The 17710-nt window shown below is 40.2% G+C and overlaps 2 protein-coding genes across 2 annotated transcripts; one reads left to right on the top strand and one right to left on the bottom strand.

Moving 5' to 3' along the window:
• The first annotated feature begins 5935 nt into the window (after window positions 1–5935).
• Window positions 5936–6373, top strand: LOC139196786 (uncharacterized). The gene has a single exon (XM_070823128.1). It carries the CDS (start codon window positions 5936–5938, stop codon window positions 6371–6373), a length of 438 nt encoding a protein of 145 aa, XP_070679229.1.
• A 306-nt stretch (window positions 6374–6679) lies between these two features.
• Window positions 6680–9390, bottom strand: LOC103416822 (uncharacterized). The gene has a single exon (XM_070823448.1). It carries the CDS (start codon window positions 9254–9256, stop codon window positions 7001–7003), a length of 2256 nt encoding a protein of 751 aa, XP_070679549.1. The 5' UTR covers window positions 9257–9390; the 3' UTR covers window positions 6680–7000.
• Window positions 9391–17710: the final 8320 nt, after the last annotated feature.

Raw genomic sequence — 17710 nt, 5'->3', positions numbered from 1 at the left:
GTTTTAAAGTATAGTTTTGCATTCTTTGAGTCTAGTTAGGGTTTTAAACTTTGTTTTTACGTTTTCAAGTCAGTTTCCAAGTGATTTAACAATCCCTCCTAATCCCCGGCCTAGAACGATCCCTACTTACATACTTTACTACAATTGATAAAAAGAGGGTTTAATTTGTGTGCTTATATATTTCGCACCAATATTCACAAAGGCCCAAATAGCCCGATAACACCCTATGGCCAGCCATATTGATAAAGGAGTGGGTTTTGGACTTATTCCAAGTTTGCCACTCCAATGAATGTAGGTATAAATATGACTTTATAGCTTTTTTCTTCATTAGGGTTTCTTTTGGGAGAAAAGATGAGAACAAAAGCTCTCTTTGCTCTCTAAGAGGCCGGCCACCCTAGAGGAACATAGCTAGCAATCTTACTTCCTCTAGGTCACTCATTTCTTCATCAATCCTTCCTTGGTGTGAAGACTTAGAGGTTCTCAACTTTGAGAACTTGGAGAAACCAATTCTTCCATCCAAATCCATGGAGCTAAGAAGCAAGGAATGAAGGCCCTATCTCTTGGGTGATTATCCTTTGCTTATGCAAAGAGGAATCAACAAAGGTATAAATTTCTCAACTCACTTTGTTTTGAGTTGAGTCTTGGTTCACCTAACTACTAGGCTTTGAATTTCATGGGTAATGTTTTGTTTTGAGTGCATGCAAGCATGATTCCGCCTTTAATTTGCTAATTGCATGCTATAGATGTTGCTCAAATGAACATGTTTTTCATAAAATTTCCTTCAGTCTTTATGACTTGGTCATGTATAGAAAGGGTTTCCTTGGGCACAGGCAGGTGTTGTTGCTTGACCGAAGTGTTATAACATGATCGTGTACTAAGTTGATCTCCTCTGATGTAACCATTGCCATAGGGGTTTGGAAATTTCATCAACAACATATGTGTGGATACCATGGCCTTGAGATCATTGATGCTTGTGTGTCCGAAGATGACATTGTATGTCGTTGGGCAATCAACCACCAGGAAGTTAGTGGTAATGGTAGCTGTGTAAGGGCCTGTACCAATGGCGAAAGGTAAATGTATGCTCCCCAAAGGTTGCACGATATCACCGGAGAAGCTTATTAGAGGGGAAATCGAGCGATCGAGCAAGTGTTCAACTACATTAAGTGCCCTGAAATCTTCAGCAAACATGATATTGACCGAAGCCCCCATGTCTACCAGGATTCATCGTACTTCAAAGTTGGCTATGTGAGCTTCCACGATCAGTGGGTCGTTGTGAGGGTAGATGATACCCCTTTCTTCCTCAAGGTAGAAACATATTGGATCCCAGTTAGGCTTTTGATACTTACCTCCCCTGATGTCTTCCACGTGAAACACTTGGTGGCCAGACCTTAAAGCTCGTTCACTATTTTTCATGGCCTTGTTGGAAGATTTAGATATGGGTGTGCCACCACTTATGGAATATATCACATTCACCTGGCGTTGGTTACGGTTACCCCTTGGAGGGTGAAGAAGGAATTGATCAATTTTTCCTTCACGTGCCAAAGCTTTAATATGATCACGAAGAGTGATACACTTCTCACCATCATGGCCATTATGCTCGTGGTAGCAGTAAAACGTGCCCGTGTTCTTCGTGGGCTTGTAACCCAACTGCCTCGGCTTTGGCTTCGATATCAAGTGTGCTATGCTGAGGTAAATGGCCACGAATGAGGCATTCAAAGGTGTGTATGTCTCATACCTCAGGGTAGGGCCTGTCCTAACACGTGCTTGGCCCACTATGTTGACTACCTAGGGGCGGGCATTATCGTGGCAATACCCTTGGTTATCGCGATAATGTCCCTTACTCCTTTTACTAAAATGAGACTAGTGATGATGGAAATCTTTCCTTTTTCCTGGAGATTGATATGTCTGTTGACTTGGCAAAGTATTAAGTAAGACAGGGGCAAGCACTGCTACCGTTTGGAAGATCGAGGTCTTCTCATTTGGTTGGATTTGGCTTCCACTCCCTACTTGCTGATAAGGGGTGGCTATGGGGGGTTTCCCTTGATATGTCCTTGCCTCAGCGGACGCATGGTTGTAAGCATGTGCCATCGCTTCAGAGTAAGTCTTCCAAGTGTTGGCATTGATCATGTACTTGAAGAAACAATCACGTAGGCCTATCGTGTAGGCCTTGAGGGCGGTCTTGTCATCTACTTCAGCGTAGCGAGAATACTCATAGCTGAAACGACCGGCATACTCTCGTAGTGACTCATCCGGCTTCTGGCGAATAATGTACAAGTCATCTGCAGAATGCAAGTGATCGGTCTGGAAGATGTGTTGAGAGACAAACAGTTTCCTTAGTTCCTCAAATAAGTCTACTGTCTCAAGTGGAAGACGGCAATACCAGTTTAGAGCTCCACCAGAGAGGGTGGAGAGGAAGAGAAGACATCGCTCTTCATCGGTGTGCATTCGATATGCCATAGTGGACTCAAAAAGGTTAAGGTGCTCAATTAGGTCATCCCTTCCAGTATAGAGTTGTAAACCAAGCTTTTGTTTTGTCTTCGCTTGAAGGGGGTGTCGAAGATCCTCCTTGTGAGAGGGTTAGACCTGGTTGGTTCTAGTCAGGTATCTCGGCCTGACGTTCGGCCTTCAACTTGTTTACTTCTTCAAAAAGATGTAGGACAAGGGGGTCCTAAGTGGAGTCATGTACCACTAGAATTTTCTTTCGTAAGTCTCCATCGCTTCTTGGAAGTAGGAAAGTTTGAGCAAGGGCGTGTGAGCTTTCCTTTGACTCGCCGTATTGAGTTTTAAGGCGAGTCTGTATGAATACCTCAAAGTCCCATGTACCTTCATATTCAACTGGCACCTGTCGTTCCTTCCCTAGATTGGCAGCTGGCCTGGGTCGTGGGAGGGGACTAAGTCTTTCAGAAACCCTTGGGTCATTCATCTTCGAGCATATGTGGAGGGGATTCTCTCGACGTTGCTTTAGAAAGTCTTGGCAGTCATGATAAACGGCTTTCGATCCTTCCAACCTTTCTGCAAAGAGGTGTCTTCCTCCACTTCTCATGCTTTGGGTCGAAGCAACTGGGTTGAGAGAAGTCTCATGTTGATCAGTGTTGGAATGATTAGCTCACTCTTCATCAAGGATACCCATGTCGAATGAAGGTGACCCTCCATGTTGGGGGGCACCCAGATGATGGTTGATGTCCACAGGGGCAACGAGCTCGCGTGTTTGAGCATGCCGAGTTTCGTGGAGCGTCTCAAAAAGCTTCTCATACTGCTCCTGGAAGACCTTTTTCTTCATTGCTATCTTGTTGTTTTGAGCTTCTAGCTCATCAACTTTAGCTTGAAGAGCAACCATTTTTCCTTCCTTCTTTCGTTGCTTCGCACTAGGTGCAAGAGGGGTGTCATTCTGTGTGTTGTGGCTTCCTTCGCTCCCTATGTTGGAGAGGGATGCCTGGTCAAAAGAGAGTGTACGAATGGTGGAAACCAACTTGACAAAGCTGAAGAGAGTGGGAATAAGTGTCGATCCCATAGACGACTCCAAATGTTGATGCACAAAATCAGTGAGGACTTTGGTACAACAGAGAGTGTCAAGTTTGTGACCTTCACTAGATTGCTCCGGTCACTAGTGTGGATAAGTATGTAAATGGATAAAGACAGGGAAGCAAACACAAGATGTACGTGGTTCACCCAGATTAGCTACGTCCACGGAGTAGAGGAGTTCTCATTAATTGTGAAGGGTTTACATAAGTACATAGGTTCAAGCTCTCCTTTAATGAGTACTAGTGAATGATTTAGTACAAATGACATTAAGAAATATTGTGAAAGAATGATCTTTATTTATAGAAGAGAGTTTCTAGTTTCATTCTGACATTGACACGTGTCGTGTTGTGATTGGCTTCTAATATTGACACGTGTCGCGCTATGATTATCTTCTGATGTCTACACGTGTCGTGCTGTGATTGGCTTCTTGATTTGAGGGAAACTCTTCTGGGTTCTTAACGGTATAACGTTGACCGGTGCTCAGTAGTTTTGGGATTGGTCAAGTATGGTACAAACATGCCCCAACCACGACCTTACGATTTTGTTTCTGGGAACTCACATGAGAACTTCCCAATGGGTCACCCATCATGGGATTGCTCTCGCGCGAACTTGCTTCACTTCGAAATTCCGATGGAACCTGAAGTCATTGAGCTCCCAAAAGGCCTCGTACTAGGTAGAGATGGGAATATATATATAAGGCTTACAGGATCCACCCCTGGGCGATGTGGGATTTTACAATCCACCCCCTTAGGGGCTTGATGTCCTCGTCGGCACAGTTCCAACTAGGGATTGACTCTGATACTAAATTGTCACATCCCGACTCGGGCCCCCACTACATCCCGGGCTTGACTCCACCGTAGCACGATATTGTCTTCTTTGGGCCCCAACCACGCCCTTACGGTTTTGTTTCTGGTCAGTGGGTCACCCGTCATGGGATTGCTCTCATGCAAACTCGCTTAACTTCGAAGTTCCGATGGAACCCAAAGCCAGTGAACTCCCAAAAGGCCTTGTACTAGGTAGAGATGAGAATATACATATAAGGCTTACAGGATCCACCGCTGGACGATGTGGGATGTTACATTATTGATCTAAAATTAAAATTATTTTTTAAGGTGAAAATTAAAATTTGAATTCTTGATTATTGATTAATTAATTGAATTATTACATAATATATACAATTATTCATATGATTAGTTGAATTGAATATTTATTTATCGAATAATTTGTATGCTCATTGGTATTGCTTAATTGAATTGTTGGTTGGATTAATTATTGGTATTGCTTAATTGAATTGTTGGTGATCTTGCAAAGAGTTGGTAAAGACCGGGAGGTGTGCAAGCTATATGTTGGTGTATAATCTTCTTACATTGGCTTTGGTGTTACCGGTTGCAACTACTTCGGTGGAGAGAGCTTTTTCTGGTATTAGGATTGTGAAAACATCATTGCGTAACAAAATGGGAGATCAATGGTTGAGTGATAGCATGCTTGTTTACATTGAGAGAGATGTATTTGCTTTTATTAACAATGAACCTATTGTGCGACGTTTTCATGATATGAAATCTCACTGGCAACAATTGTAATTTGTTTGTATTGATAAATTTTGGAAGACATTACTATATAAAAGGATTTGGTTGTTGCTATTTTTTTGAACCTTGCAATCTTTTAACTTCGCCCCTCCCCCTGTCAATTCCTGGCTTCGCCACTATGTATGGGTTGTCATCCTCACTTTAGCTAAGTCATAGGCTAAGGTGATGGTCTTAACCCTACTTTCATGACTTCCCATAACTTGTCATTCACCTTACCTTTCTTTTGTCAACCCTTCTTAGTTGCTTGTAAAAGTTTCTTTCCTTGTAATTTGGTTTTGGCTTTTCCACTTGTTAGGGCAGATTTTAGGGATTGTGTTGGGGTAGTTAGCATATAATCTCTTGTAGCTTTCTTTTTGGCTCTCTATAAGAGTTGCCTTCACTCTCTTGTAATCTTCATAATGAAATATACAACAAATATTGAAACCAAAACTCAACATTTTAGGTATTCAGGGTGACTCAACTCTCCACCTCATGCGTGATTGTGCTTTCGCTCGATTTGTCTGGCTTGCCTCTCCTATTGGCCACCCACCCCGTCTTGCGACTGAATTCACGATTCTCGAGTGGAGTTCCAGCTGTTCCCCACATTTAACCCTTCACGGTTCGCTATCTGCATAATGCTCCTATGAGCCATTTGGGGTGCTAGGAATTGTCGATTATGGAATGAATCGATGGAACCACCTCACGTAATCGCTGCCCATTGCCTTTCTTGGTGGGGAGGAATTTGGCAAGGTTGCTTTCCCTCCACCTCAGCATGCATCCCGCCCTTTGGCTGTCATCCGTTGGTCTCGCCTACATCGATCCTTTTTAAAAATTAATGCTGACGGCGCATGGGACGTGAACTCTATGCAAGGGGCATCGGGGTGATTATCAGGGACCACATGGGCAGTTTTGTGGTTGCTGCTGCCATGAAAATTTATTTTGCCTCGTCTTCTCTTATGGTTGAAGCGATGGCGGCGCGTGCCGGTTTGTTTTTGGTGACACAAAGGGGTTTTCACAGTATTATCCTTGAAAGCGATTCCCTCCAGATTGTGACGGCCCTTCGGGACTCTTCTAGTTACTTGTCGGATGTTGGGCATGTTATTGAAGATTCTAAGGTGCATTTGTCCACAATCACTGGAGCTATTTCTACCCATGTTTGTCGCCAAGCTAATGGTGCCGCTCTTCGTCTCACTAGATTTGCTCTCTTTTCAGTTTCGAATTGCAACTGGTTTGAGGATCCACCGGACCTTATTTTAGGTTTTCTTTTTGAAGAAGCCATTTTGTAATTGTTCTGGTTTGTCCTAAACGTTCTTACTATTAATGATATCGAGCACTTTAAAAAAAAAAAAAAAAAAAAAAAAGCATAGAATGTTTTACACAGTTCATAACAATAAAATGTCTAAGTAAACCTTCAATCCTGACAGAATTTGACATCTGCAAACTACGAACAACTCAAAATTACAATAAAGAAGGAGAGCGTAACAATTCCCAAATACAAGAAAAACCCAAAAACAAATTAGCAGTCTTCGTTCGTCCAAGCAAGAATTTAACAAAAATAGGATCTGAGATTAGAACAATTACAAGAATTTCGATTCAATAAACTAAGGTTTCGTCATTTGTGCTATAAATGAACATTTCATACTAGGCTTCATACCCCGATAGCAGCAATAACCATGAAACTGAAATAAACGAACGAGTAAGTGTACCTCTTTTTTTTCAGTGACAAAAGTATTTCATCACGGGAAGGGGGTTCCATTCAGAAAAAATATAAGATCATGCCCTACAGTTTTGTTTGCCGCTATCAGTAATGTATATTACATATATTAGTTTCGAATACCCACTAAAAGAAATGTGAACAAAATTTGAAAGTGGCTTCAACTCGTTATGTTCTAACATGACCACTGTTGTTAATTCTAGTCAATCACCAGGTAGAAGTCACTTGAAAGAGAAGAGGCTTTGTCACCCTCTGATGGAGATGGAGAAGAGAAGTACAAGGGACTGTCCTTGTGCAACGAACGCCACTCATCAATGCAAGAAATTTGGCTCAGGTCCATACTTGGGGGAATTCTATGGTCTAGAATATTCAAAATGTTTTCAGTTTTGCCAAGAATGTAAACTGCATGCCGCACACTCTCCTCCCTCTCTTCAATGCCGATGCTCAGACACTTCATCTTTATAACTAGACGTAAATTAGTGAGACAAGCAGCCATTATGTCCGAAATCACGACTTTGAGCTCTTCGGATAATCTCTCACCTGTCTGGTTGATGTTGCTTTCATAATTCATCAGAATAGTTTGACTTATCCTATACATGGAATTAGCAGCCAGTTCTCTAACAGGCCATTTTGAAGGGTTATCTCTTGAACATGCATTCGTAGTCATATTCTTCTTTCTAGACTCTTCAAATATATACTTTGCAGTCTCAGCAAGTCCTTCAAGTATTTCCTTTGAGCTCTTCCCCTCAGGTGACATTTTACGGAGATCCACATCTAGCCACTTGTGATAGAGATCAACTCCTTGCCACACTGTAATTGCTGCCTTTCTGACATTGGTGACATCTTCTTTACCATCCAGGTAATTTTCAATAAAATTTATGTACATTAGCCCTTCGTGAACACCACTAATCAGCTCTTCAATTGAACTACTGCTGATGTTTGGAAGTGCAAGAGCAATACTTGTAAGTGTCACGACAGGTAGAGCCCAACAATTTGGTGGTTCTTCCATGTCTAGAGAGGGAACTTGTTCACTGTCAAAATTGGCAACTCCTTTGAATCCTTGTGAAAGTGTTGATTTCTCTAACAGTTTCATGATATATTTAGGCTCTAGCTTCTTTCCCCTTCGAAACCAATGATCGGTAGCATCACAGTTGCTTCTCATCATGTGGTGCACCAATGCATCCTCACCTTCAAGATGCAGAACGTACCGGCTAAGATCTTGCCTTGGGTTTGGCTGTGACTCTGTCCCCGAATCATTAAAAATAGTGTTGACTTTGGACTTCCTCTGTTTGCAGAAGTCGCAGCATAACAATATCTTGCTAACAATGAAGATGGAAATAAGCCGAATGGCCTTACTCACTATGACATTGCCCGTCTGCATTGAGATACACAAGTCTAAAAGTTTGTTTCTTGTGCCGTGAACAAGTTTCCTGCAGTGCCTATTTGTGATTCTCATTGATAAAGGACATTCTTTCAACTCTAACAGTCCCTGGATCCAGTACTTTTCTACTTTAAGTTCTTCTCTGTAGCTTTTGTTTCCTCTTTTTGCGCATCTGAAATTTATGGCGGTGAACCATCTTGATGCAGGACCGATTGTACCAACTGCTACTGCAGTGGTCTGCACAGTAAGAACCAAAGCGGTTGACCACTTGTAGTCAGACTTGCCGCTACAAAATGTAAATGACCAGGGCATCAAGTAACTCCGAAGTATTGCTTCTGCTAAAATCATGGCACTCAAAAGACAAAATGCTCCAGAAGCCGTGCATGTTGCTGAACGCCCCACCACAAACTGGGGACTAGAGGTATGAGCCATCATCCAATGTTTCATCAGACATTCTTTAAGTGTGGTAACCACTGGTCTACCTGTTTCATCTCTGCCATCTTTTAGAGCTAATTGGTACTTTTTATTGTACTTGTGTTCTAAATATCGTTTACATACGGGAACGGTTAAAGCAGAGAAATTCATCATGATAAGTAGAACAAGCATGATGAACATGATGAAAGCATGCTCCATGCAGAAAACAAAGATTGCACCAGTAGCTAATTGAATGCAAATATTCACGATAAGGGTAATAACCACAATTCCAAAAGCAATTGCATTCATCATGATTTCTTTATTTTTCATGACTCCAAGAGAAGGCATAGTGTTACCCATTACTGTGCAGATCAAGACAGAACTGCTGAGCTTTGCGAGCTGATCCTGGCGGCCGGGCATTGGAGTATTGAGATCCACCGACAGTTTAATTGCAACACCAATCAAGGTCAAAGAAGTTGCATCGATGGAGAAGAACTTGCAAGGGAACCAGAGTTTCCAATGTCGAAAGCCATGGATAACATCGGCAGCCATTGCAATTAGGCAGGCTAAGGATGCAGCTGCTACATAGATGCCAATCCAAGGCATAGGAGCACTGAACTTGTCCTCGTTCAGATTCCCGTCGACGTCGCAGCCGCCCATCTTCTTCCCCAGCTTGTGAATATCTTGTGTGATGTTTTCTTGGGCTAGAGAGTAGAGCTTTTGTGTTATGATTGTGTGTGTTGCCGGTCCACTTTGTTAGCCTTAATATCTTGACTATGTTAAATTTGACTTGTTTTCATTGCTGAACTTGACCTATTTCAGACCACTTAATGACTAATTTAATGATGGCTGACGTGCTTGATTATCTCACCACCACCCGATGAGTGTCCGGTAACAATGATAGCATATAGAATTATTAGGCTTTAATCCTGATTAGATTGAGGATTAGTTTATGTCCTATATGGAAGGGACGGGGCCCCTCAATGAAACGCACTCACTCAGATGATAAGAAAAGTCGTGTGATAAAGGAGGGGATTGTGGGAATCCGTTGGCCAAATTACTTTTCAATTCAATGGATTGGCTCTAGTCTACGGTCAGATAAAAGAACCGTCAGGAGTTTGCGTGAGTGTATATTTAAGCGCCAGGTGGTTTGGCCAATAGTGGGTCAAGAAATATTGAATGACGATGCAGGTCAGGATACGAAACTTCAAAGTCTTGGTTCTAGTTTAATACCCTACGACCTTCTTTGGAATTCAGCTCTAACTTTCCTTGTCACATGGTTTTTCAATCCAATATGTAATGTCATGAAGAGATAAACTTATATATGCCAATGTATTATTGGGACTGAAAAGTCAAAATGACATTAAGCCCTTTCAATCCAATATGTAATGTCATGAAGAGAGAAACTTACACATGCCAATGTATTATTAGACCGAAATGTGAAAATGACAGTAAACACTTTTTATGTAACTCCTCTAAAATCAGATACTTCCCAAATAACAATTTCCAGTAATAGCATATTCTGTTAACATCGTGTACAAGGCAAGCAAGACTTGTGCTAGAATCTTGTATTAACTTATTATTTGGCGATTATGTTTGTGACATTTTTGAATGATGAAGTAGAAAAAACGACCATTCTTTATCAGGTATTGCATTTAGGTGCTTTCCCCTCTAAAGTATCAAAAGACAATAAAAAAGATTTAACTAAATAAGATTTAGTTAAATCTCAATCGCTCACTTATAAAAAGTGATGTCCGGGAGAGAATCAGGTTTGCACTCATAACATCCTCACAAGAGAAAATTATAAATAAAAATAAATAAATACAAAATGTTGTGGGCCTGATTTACTGAACAATATAAAGGACAGAGATAGGGGGATGCGACACAGAGAGAGAGAAGAGAGAGGTGTAATTGTGAGGTGTGTGTTATGCCACCTAATTCTGCCTTTATTTATAGTAGTAGAGAAGGTAAATTCTTTACCCCAATAGGATTACAATTCTAATAGGATAATATCTAGTCTAAGAGGTATGATAGAATCTATTAGGGATATCCTAGATATAATAAGATTTACACAATCACATTTCTAATCTAATAGGGCTACAACACTCATCCTTGAATGTGTAAATACTCAAACAAGCATCGCAACAGGTCTGTAGTGGATGAAGTAGATCAGTTGGTGAAGTCCTCGGCACAACAGGCGATGCGCGTCTCAAATTAAAGAAAGTATGCACTGGTAGTAAAACTCTCAAAACCTCGCTATGGTAAAACCTAAGATAGGTACAAAACCCATAGACTAGGGAGAAAAGTGAAAATGATGCATAATGTCAAAACAAATGTCATATGGAACGAAAGTAGTAAACATCAAAGGAGTAATGATCATCCCAGGATAGGTGCCTCATCAAAACCTCGTTAGGTAACAAAAACCATTGGGGAAAATGATCATAATCATACAAAAGAGTACAATAAGATCAAGTGAGTATGCTTTAGGATACTCCCCCTGAGCTTGACAAAATTTCCAAATAAGAAAACTACAAGCTATTCAACTCAGAAAGTTTACTCATACCGATTCCTTGGACGAGCTTCTAAAAAGTAGACTTAGGCAATGACTTCGTGAAGAGATCGGCCAAGTTGTCCTGGGAATAGATTTTCTTGACTTCGATGTTCTGATGCAGTTGTTGTTGGTGAGAATAAAAGAACTTCGGTGCAATGTACTTGGTGTTGTCTCCCTTGATGTATCCTTTCTTCACTTGATCAATACATGCATCATTGTCTTCAAAGATCGTCGTAGAACGTCAATGACGGTAGAATGACCGCAAGTGCTTCGAATATGTTCCATGACTACTTTTAGCCAAACCATTCACGCGAGGCTTCGTGAAAGCAAGAATCTCAACATGGTTCGAAGAATTCGCAACTACCGATTGCTTGGTAGACCTTCGAGAAATTGTGGTGTCTCCAATAGTAAAGACATAACCTGTTTGAGAATGTGCCCAATGTGGGTCAAACAGATACCTTACATCAGCAAAACCAATAGAGCAAGAATAAACCTGAGGAGCAAAGGGGACGGTAGCTCTTCTCGAGGATTCATGTGCATAGAACCAGCCCAAATCCATCGTACCCTTGAGGTAGTAGAAAATGTCTTTAACACCATTCCAGTGTCTGCATGTTGGTGAATTTTTGTATCTTTCCAAAAGATTCACATTGACAGAGATGTCAGGTCTAGTGCATTGAGCTAATTACAATAAAACACCAATTACACTTAGGTATAGAATTTTAGGCTCCAAAATTTCTTCCTCATCCTTCTTGGGATGGAAGGGATCTCGTTGCATCTAGAGTCCGAATGACCATAAAAGTACTCTAAGGCTTCGTTTTATCTTCATTACAATGTTGCAATGAAGGGGGCACTGTTTGGGTTAATATTTGAATATTAGGCTAGACTGAAGGAAGGCCTAAAGATGTCAAAATAGGGTGAATATGCCCGAAGCCCAGCCACGAAATTTGAAGTAAATTGAAACCTTCTCAACCAAGACATGAGCCACGTGTCTATAACTGAAGTGACAAGTAATGGAGATTAACCTACTATCAGCCAAAAAGCACTTTCAAGTGGCACTACAATTAAGAAAGATGATAACTCACTACCCTCCAAAAGCTTTCACGTAAGAGTAGAACTAAAAGCAGTCGGGCCAAACTGCCTAAAAAAGGGGAGGCAAGCATAAAGGACAAGGATACTTAACCAATCAAACAAACATACAAACTCTACTATTAAGCCAGATTTGCATCCAAAAAGCTGAAATCAACCCAGATTCAGTTCTTTTAGTAATAGTTTCCTTACAAAAGCTATCTTTTGTCTAGTATAAAAGCTCTGCTACCTCCCTTAGTGTTGTAGTATCGATTCCCTCCTGTAAACCTGTTTACCATCCATCCCTTTTTGGCATACAATGCATGTAAACTCAAAGAGAAGTAGCTGCAACAGGTTCAACCTTGCCAGACAAGGTGAAATCTTGCCCGAGTCTCTTTGTTTGTCCTCTAAATTAGTAGATCTATTACTTGATGCACTCTTCAGCATGCATTCAAGACATTTCCACCCGATCTTGATTGGATCATATTTATATATATTTTTACTTCGAATTCACTCGTCTTTTCTTAGTTAGTTCCTTATATTTTTGAGCTATTTACGTTATTTTTGTGTTTATAGGATTTGTTATGCAAAGAAAATAAAAATAGAACAAATGAAATTTTATGTAATAAATTCGTCAAAACTGTCTGTGTAGATCAGCTTTTAAATAAAATTAAAAAGGAAAAATAATAATGATAAGTCATGATGATGTTTGAAACATCATCATGATTCATGTTTTGTAGAAGAAGAGAGACACGGCAGACAGAAAATAATGGGATGGAAGTAAGGCAAAAAGAAAGGAAGTGAGTGGAGAGAGTGGAGGGTGGTTTGAAAAGAAAATAATAAAATAGAAAAACAAGGCAAGGTCAGAGGTCAGGAGAACAGCAAGCATGAAAAAGGAAAGTCAGTGCGGGACAGAAAAAAAAAAAAAGGACAGCAGAGAGAGAGGAGTGACGGGAGGAGAATAAAAGCTGCCTTTGGCAGCGTGAGAGGGAGGACGAAAAGGGGAGGAAACAGAATAAGAAAATAAGGAAGCAGCTTAGCTGCCTTGCGGGGAAAAAGAGAAGAAAAGGCTGCCCTTGCAGCCTTGAAAAACAGGACCAGAGGAGCAGACTGGGGAGATCAGTGCACACAAGGGCGGGGAGGACTGGACAGCAGAAAAAGCACAGAGTCCAAAGGGCTGCCTTTGGCAGCGGGGGAAAGGAATAACAGAAAGCTGCCTTTGCAGCTGGGGGGAGAGAGAGGGAGAACTGACAGGAAGCTGCCTTTGGCAGCGTGAGAGACAGCAGGAGGAGGCTGCTTTGAGCAGCATGAGAACGGGAAGAGAGAAGAGAGACTGTCAGAAGCACAGTCCACACGGGCAGAAGACCAGAGGCACGGGCGGACTGGCGAGCAGCGTGAGCCTCGGGGAGGAGAAAAACAGAAGCAGCAAGCTGCCTTCTCTCTCGGTTAAATCTTTCCAAACTTATATTTTACTTTTGGTTTAATTTGATAATAATGTGTAACTAATTTTATTTTGGCTAGAGGTTAATTCAAAGCCATGAATATATTTGTAATATGAATTGATTACCTTCAGTTGTGATTTCTGAGTTGTGATTTAATTTGCTTAACTGCTTGATTGATAACTTATTTTTGTATGTCGATTAAGAATGCATACTTAATTTACATGCATGAATTTGATGCTAGAATATAAGTGAATTTCACCTAATCGTTATGAACTTATATTCACAAGTAGTGAAGGTTGTTATCCACAATCGTGTTAAGTGAATTCTAGGCTGGATTAACATGCGTATTCCATAGTTATGAATGCCTCGTCAATGTTATGATTTCCGTTGAACTTAATGATCTTTGTTGAATGTCTCTATCATGCGTATTCCATAGTTAGGGACTTTGATGAGGAATAATTTGGTTGTAATGCGTATTCCATTCAATCCAATGAATCTAGGGAAATCTAAGAGTTAATTTAAGCGGACCTAATTAACTTGGAACATTGTCATTCAAATTTATTGAAAGAACAACTGAAAATCAATTTAGGTTGCATATGTGTCATGTGTGGAGAAGAACCCTCTAGCTAGTCCGTCACCTATCCTTTCACCTTAATTTCATGCTTTTGTCAATTCTGTAATTTATTTAAGTTTAATTTACTTCTCGTCAAAACCAAACCCCCCCATTATTAAATTATATTATTTAGTTAGTTTTCATTGTTGTTAGTCTTTTAATTCAATTTCCGTCCATTTCAGTTCCTAGTGTCTAATTTGATTGTTTTCATTATTTTGAGTCATTCTAAGTGTGTTTCGAGTTATTAGAGTTTTTAGCCTAGTTTTGTGTCCTTGAGTCTTATTTAATATTTTTAAATTAATTTAGAATAGATTAGCAATCCCTCCTAATCCCCGGCCTAGAACGATACCCTACTTACATCTATACTACAATTGTCAACAAGAGGGTTTAATTTGTGTGTCAAGTAATTCTCACATCAGATCTCTATTTTAAAAGTCCCATTTGCATCTAGATCTGGTTAACTTAATAGATTTGTTTTCATAAAGAGCAACTTGGAATCAAACAAATGACATAAAGGGCTTTGGACTCCCTCTATTCGAACTTACAAGATAATGAACTAAAAGCCTTGTTTACAAGGTAAGAAAAAGAACTTAATGTAGACTTAACTCATCTGCGACAATCCTTTAACAACAAGAAGTTTGAGTAACTTGGAGCACAAGTAATCAAATTAAAACACACTTGTTCTACACCTGCTATACTGAGGTAGCAATGGCATGCCTAAGCATTTTGTTAGTTTTGATTGCGAGCCTCAAGGCCTACAACTAAGGCCCTTACAAAGGCACCTTTCAAAGCTAACTTTGTACTCGTCTTGCAGCACACTGAGCAGCAAGAGCCCAACTATCAAACATACACACACAAAGTGCCATCAACCCTAGGGGAGCTATGCAAGGGACATTCACGTTTTGCCCCAAACACATAGGAGCACTGAACTTGTCCTGGTTCAGATTCCTGTCGACGTCGCACCCGACCATCTTCTTTCTCAGCTTGTGAATATCTTGTGTGATGTTTTCTTGGGCTAAAGGGTAGAGCTATTGTGTTTGATGGTTGTTTTCTGTTGAATGTTTTTTTATCAAAGTTTTGCGGGTCCAATTATTTAGCCTTAATATCTTGATTATGTTAAATTTGACTTTTTTCCATTCATGAACTTGACTTGTTTCAGATCACTTACGACTTTCGTCGTAATGTAGTGATGGCTGCCGTGCTTGCTTATCTCACCACCACATATAAAATTATTGTTTTAATCACGACGAGAATTAGTTTGTCCTATATGGAATGGAATGGGCCCTTCCTCAATGAATCAAATTCACTCAGATGAAGAAAAGTCGCGTGATAAATGAGAGGATTGTATGAATCCGTTGACGAAAGTAGGAGAACTCGCATGGAATTGGTTCATAGTCTCATTTCGTTTTAATTTAGTAACATAATAACATGAAGAGAGAAACTTACTCATGTCAATGTATTAATGAACCAAAACATCACAATGACAGTAAATCCATCTAAAAATAGGTACTTTCCAAATGACAATTTCCAGTTATAGCATCTTGTATTAACATCAAGTGTACAGCCCAAGCCTTGTGCTAAAATCTTGTATTAATTTCTTATTATTTGGAAACTATGTTTGTTACATTTTTCAAATATGATGAAAGAAAAAACGGCCATGTTTTATCAGGTATCTCACTCTAAGGAGTTTTGCTCTCCTAAGCATCACAAGACGGTAAAAAAGGTTTAATCAATAAGATTTTGATAAATCTTAACCGCTCACTCATGAAAAGTGATGTGTGGGAGAGAATCATGTTTGCACTCAAAGCATCCTTACAAGAGAAAAATATAAATAAAGATAAATAAATATATAGAAAGACATTTTTTATTAGCCCACAAACATAATGTTGTTACGCCCCACATTATATTTCATATTAAGTGACTTATATACCCTAATGTGCAATGACAATGTTTACCTCATACGGTTTTAAAAATAAATAAAAAAAACAAAAATTGTACACCAAATGTAACAGATAATTCACTCTACACAATTTCACTCTCGTTCATTTTTTTGAAGATTGTTTTACTAATTTAAGTCTATTAATTGCAATGACTTCAAAAGAATTGAACGAGGAGCCATATGAGGTGAAAATCTCATGTATGATTTTGACGAGTGATAGTAAGGTTGACTTATCTATCAACTTTCCCACTATCACCCCCAAAAAACCAAACTATACCTTACATAATGTTGGTTGAAGCAAATCCTGCCAAATATTATTTCTCCAAGCCAAAACGCTTTCGTGGAAGGTCGACAATAATATCATTATTGCTCACGAAGCCTTCCATTTCTTGTGGTTGAGGAAAGCTAAGACGAGATTTGAGTTGGGCATAAAACTCGATATGAACAAAGCTTACAACCGGGTATAGTGGAATTTCCTACAAGCTGTTATGGGAAAGATGGGTTTCAATGATATTTGGATCCAGTTAGTGATGCAATGTGTTACAACTGTCGATTTTGATGTGTTAATCAATGGGAGGCCTGGGAAAAAGTTCAAACCAACTAAGGGCCAAAGACACGGAGACCCATTATCGCCCTATCTATTTTTTATTGTCAGTGAGGTCTTATCGCTGCTTATCCAGAATGCTTCGGAATTGGGATACATTGATGGCATCTTGGTGAGTGGTCAGGGACCTTGTTTATCACACCTTATTTTCGCTGATGACACAGTAATTTTCCTCAAGGCTACGAAGACAAACTGCAACAATATTGTTAAGCTCCTGGATTCATATTGTTATGCATCAGGGCAGGAGGTGAGCCTCCAAAAGTCCACAGTGTACTTCAGTTCCAATATACCAATGCCACTTTCTTATGAGCTTTGTGATATCTTGCATATGCCGAAGGTGGAGGATCCTGGGAAGTATCTTGGTATTTCGACGATATGGGGCAGATAAAAAAAGAATGCACTTGCATATGTTAAGGATCGAATGATGGCGAAGTTAACAGGGTGGAAGCAACAATTTTTATCACAAGCAGGGAAAGAGACGTTGATCAAGGCTGTAGCATAGGCTGTGCCGACTTACCCTATGAATGTATTTAAAATGCCAGACAATCTGTGCAGGGATATTGATGCGGCTATTGCTAGATTTTGGTGGGGACAACGTGATAAGGAGAGGAGAATCCATTGGGTCAGCTGGGAGGTAATGGAATCGGCTAAAGAGGAAGGGGGTTTAACATCGCCCTTCTTGAAAAACAATGTTGGAGATTGATCCATGAACCCAACTCTCTTTGGGCTCGAGTACTCAAGGATTGTTACTTTCCCAATGTTCCGTTTTTGGAAGCAAAAAAAGGTGGTAGGGCGTCTTAGGCTTGGTCGAGTTTGCTGGAGGGTAGAAAGCTGTTATTGCAGGCGGCCCACTGGCAAATCATGAGTGGGGACCAAACTCGCATTTGGGTTGATAGATGG

Source organism: Malus domestica, chromosome 06 (assembly GCF_042453785.1).
Source record: "Malus domestica chromosome 06, GDT2T_hap1".
Lineage (NCBI taxonomy): Eukaryota > Viridiplantae > Streptophyta > Magnoliopsida > Rosales > Rosaceae > Malus > Malus domestica.
This window is presented reverse-complemented; position numbering and strand designations above follow the sequence as displayed.

Coding starts and splice junctions, on each gene's coding strand:
- LOC139196786 (XM_070823128.1), top strand. CDS start 5,936: ATGGGACGTGAACTCTATGCAAGGGGCATCGGGGTGATTATCAGGGAC.
- LOC103416822 (XM_070823448.1), bottom strand. CDS start 9,256: ATGGGCGGCTGCGACGTCGACGGGAATCTGAACGAGGACAAGTTCAGT.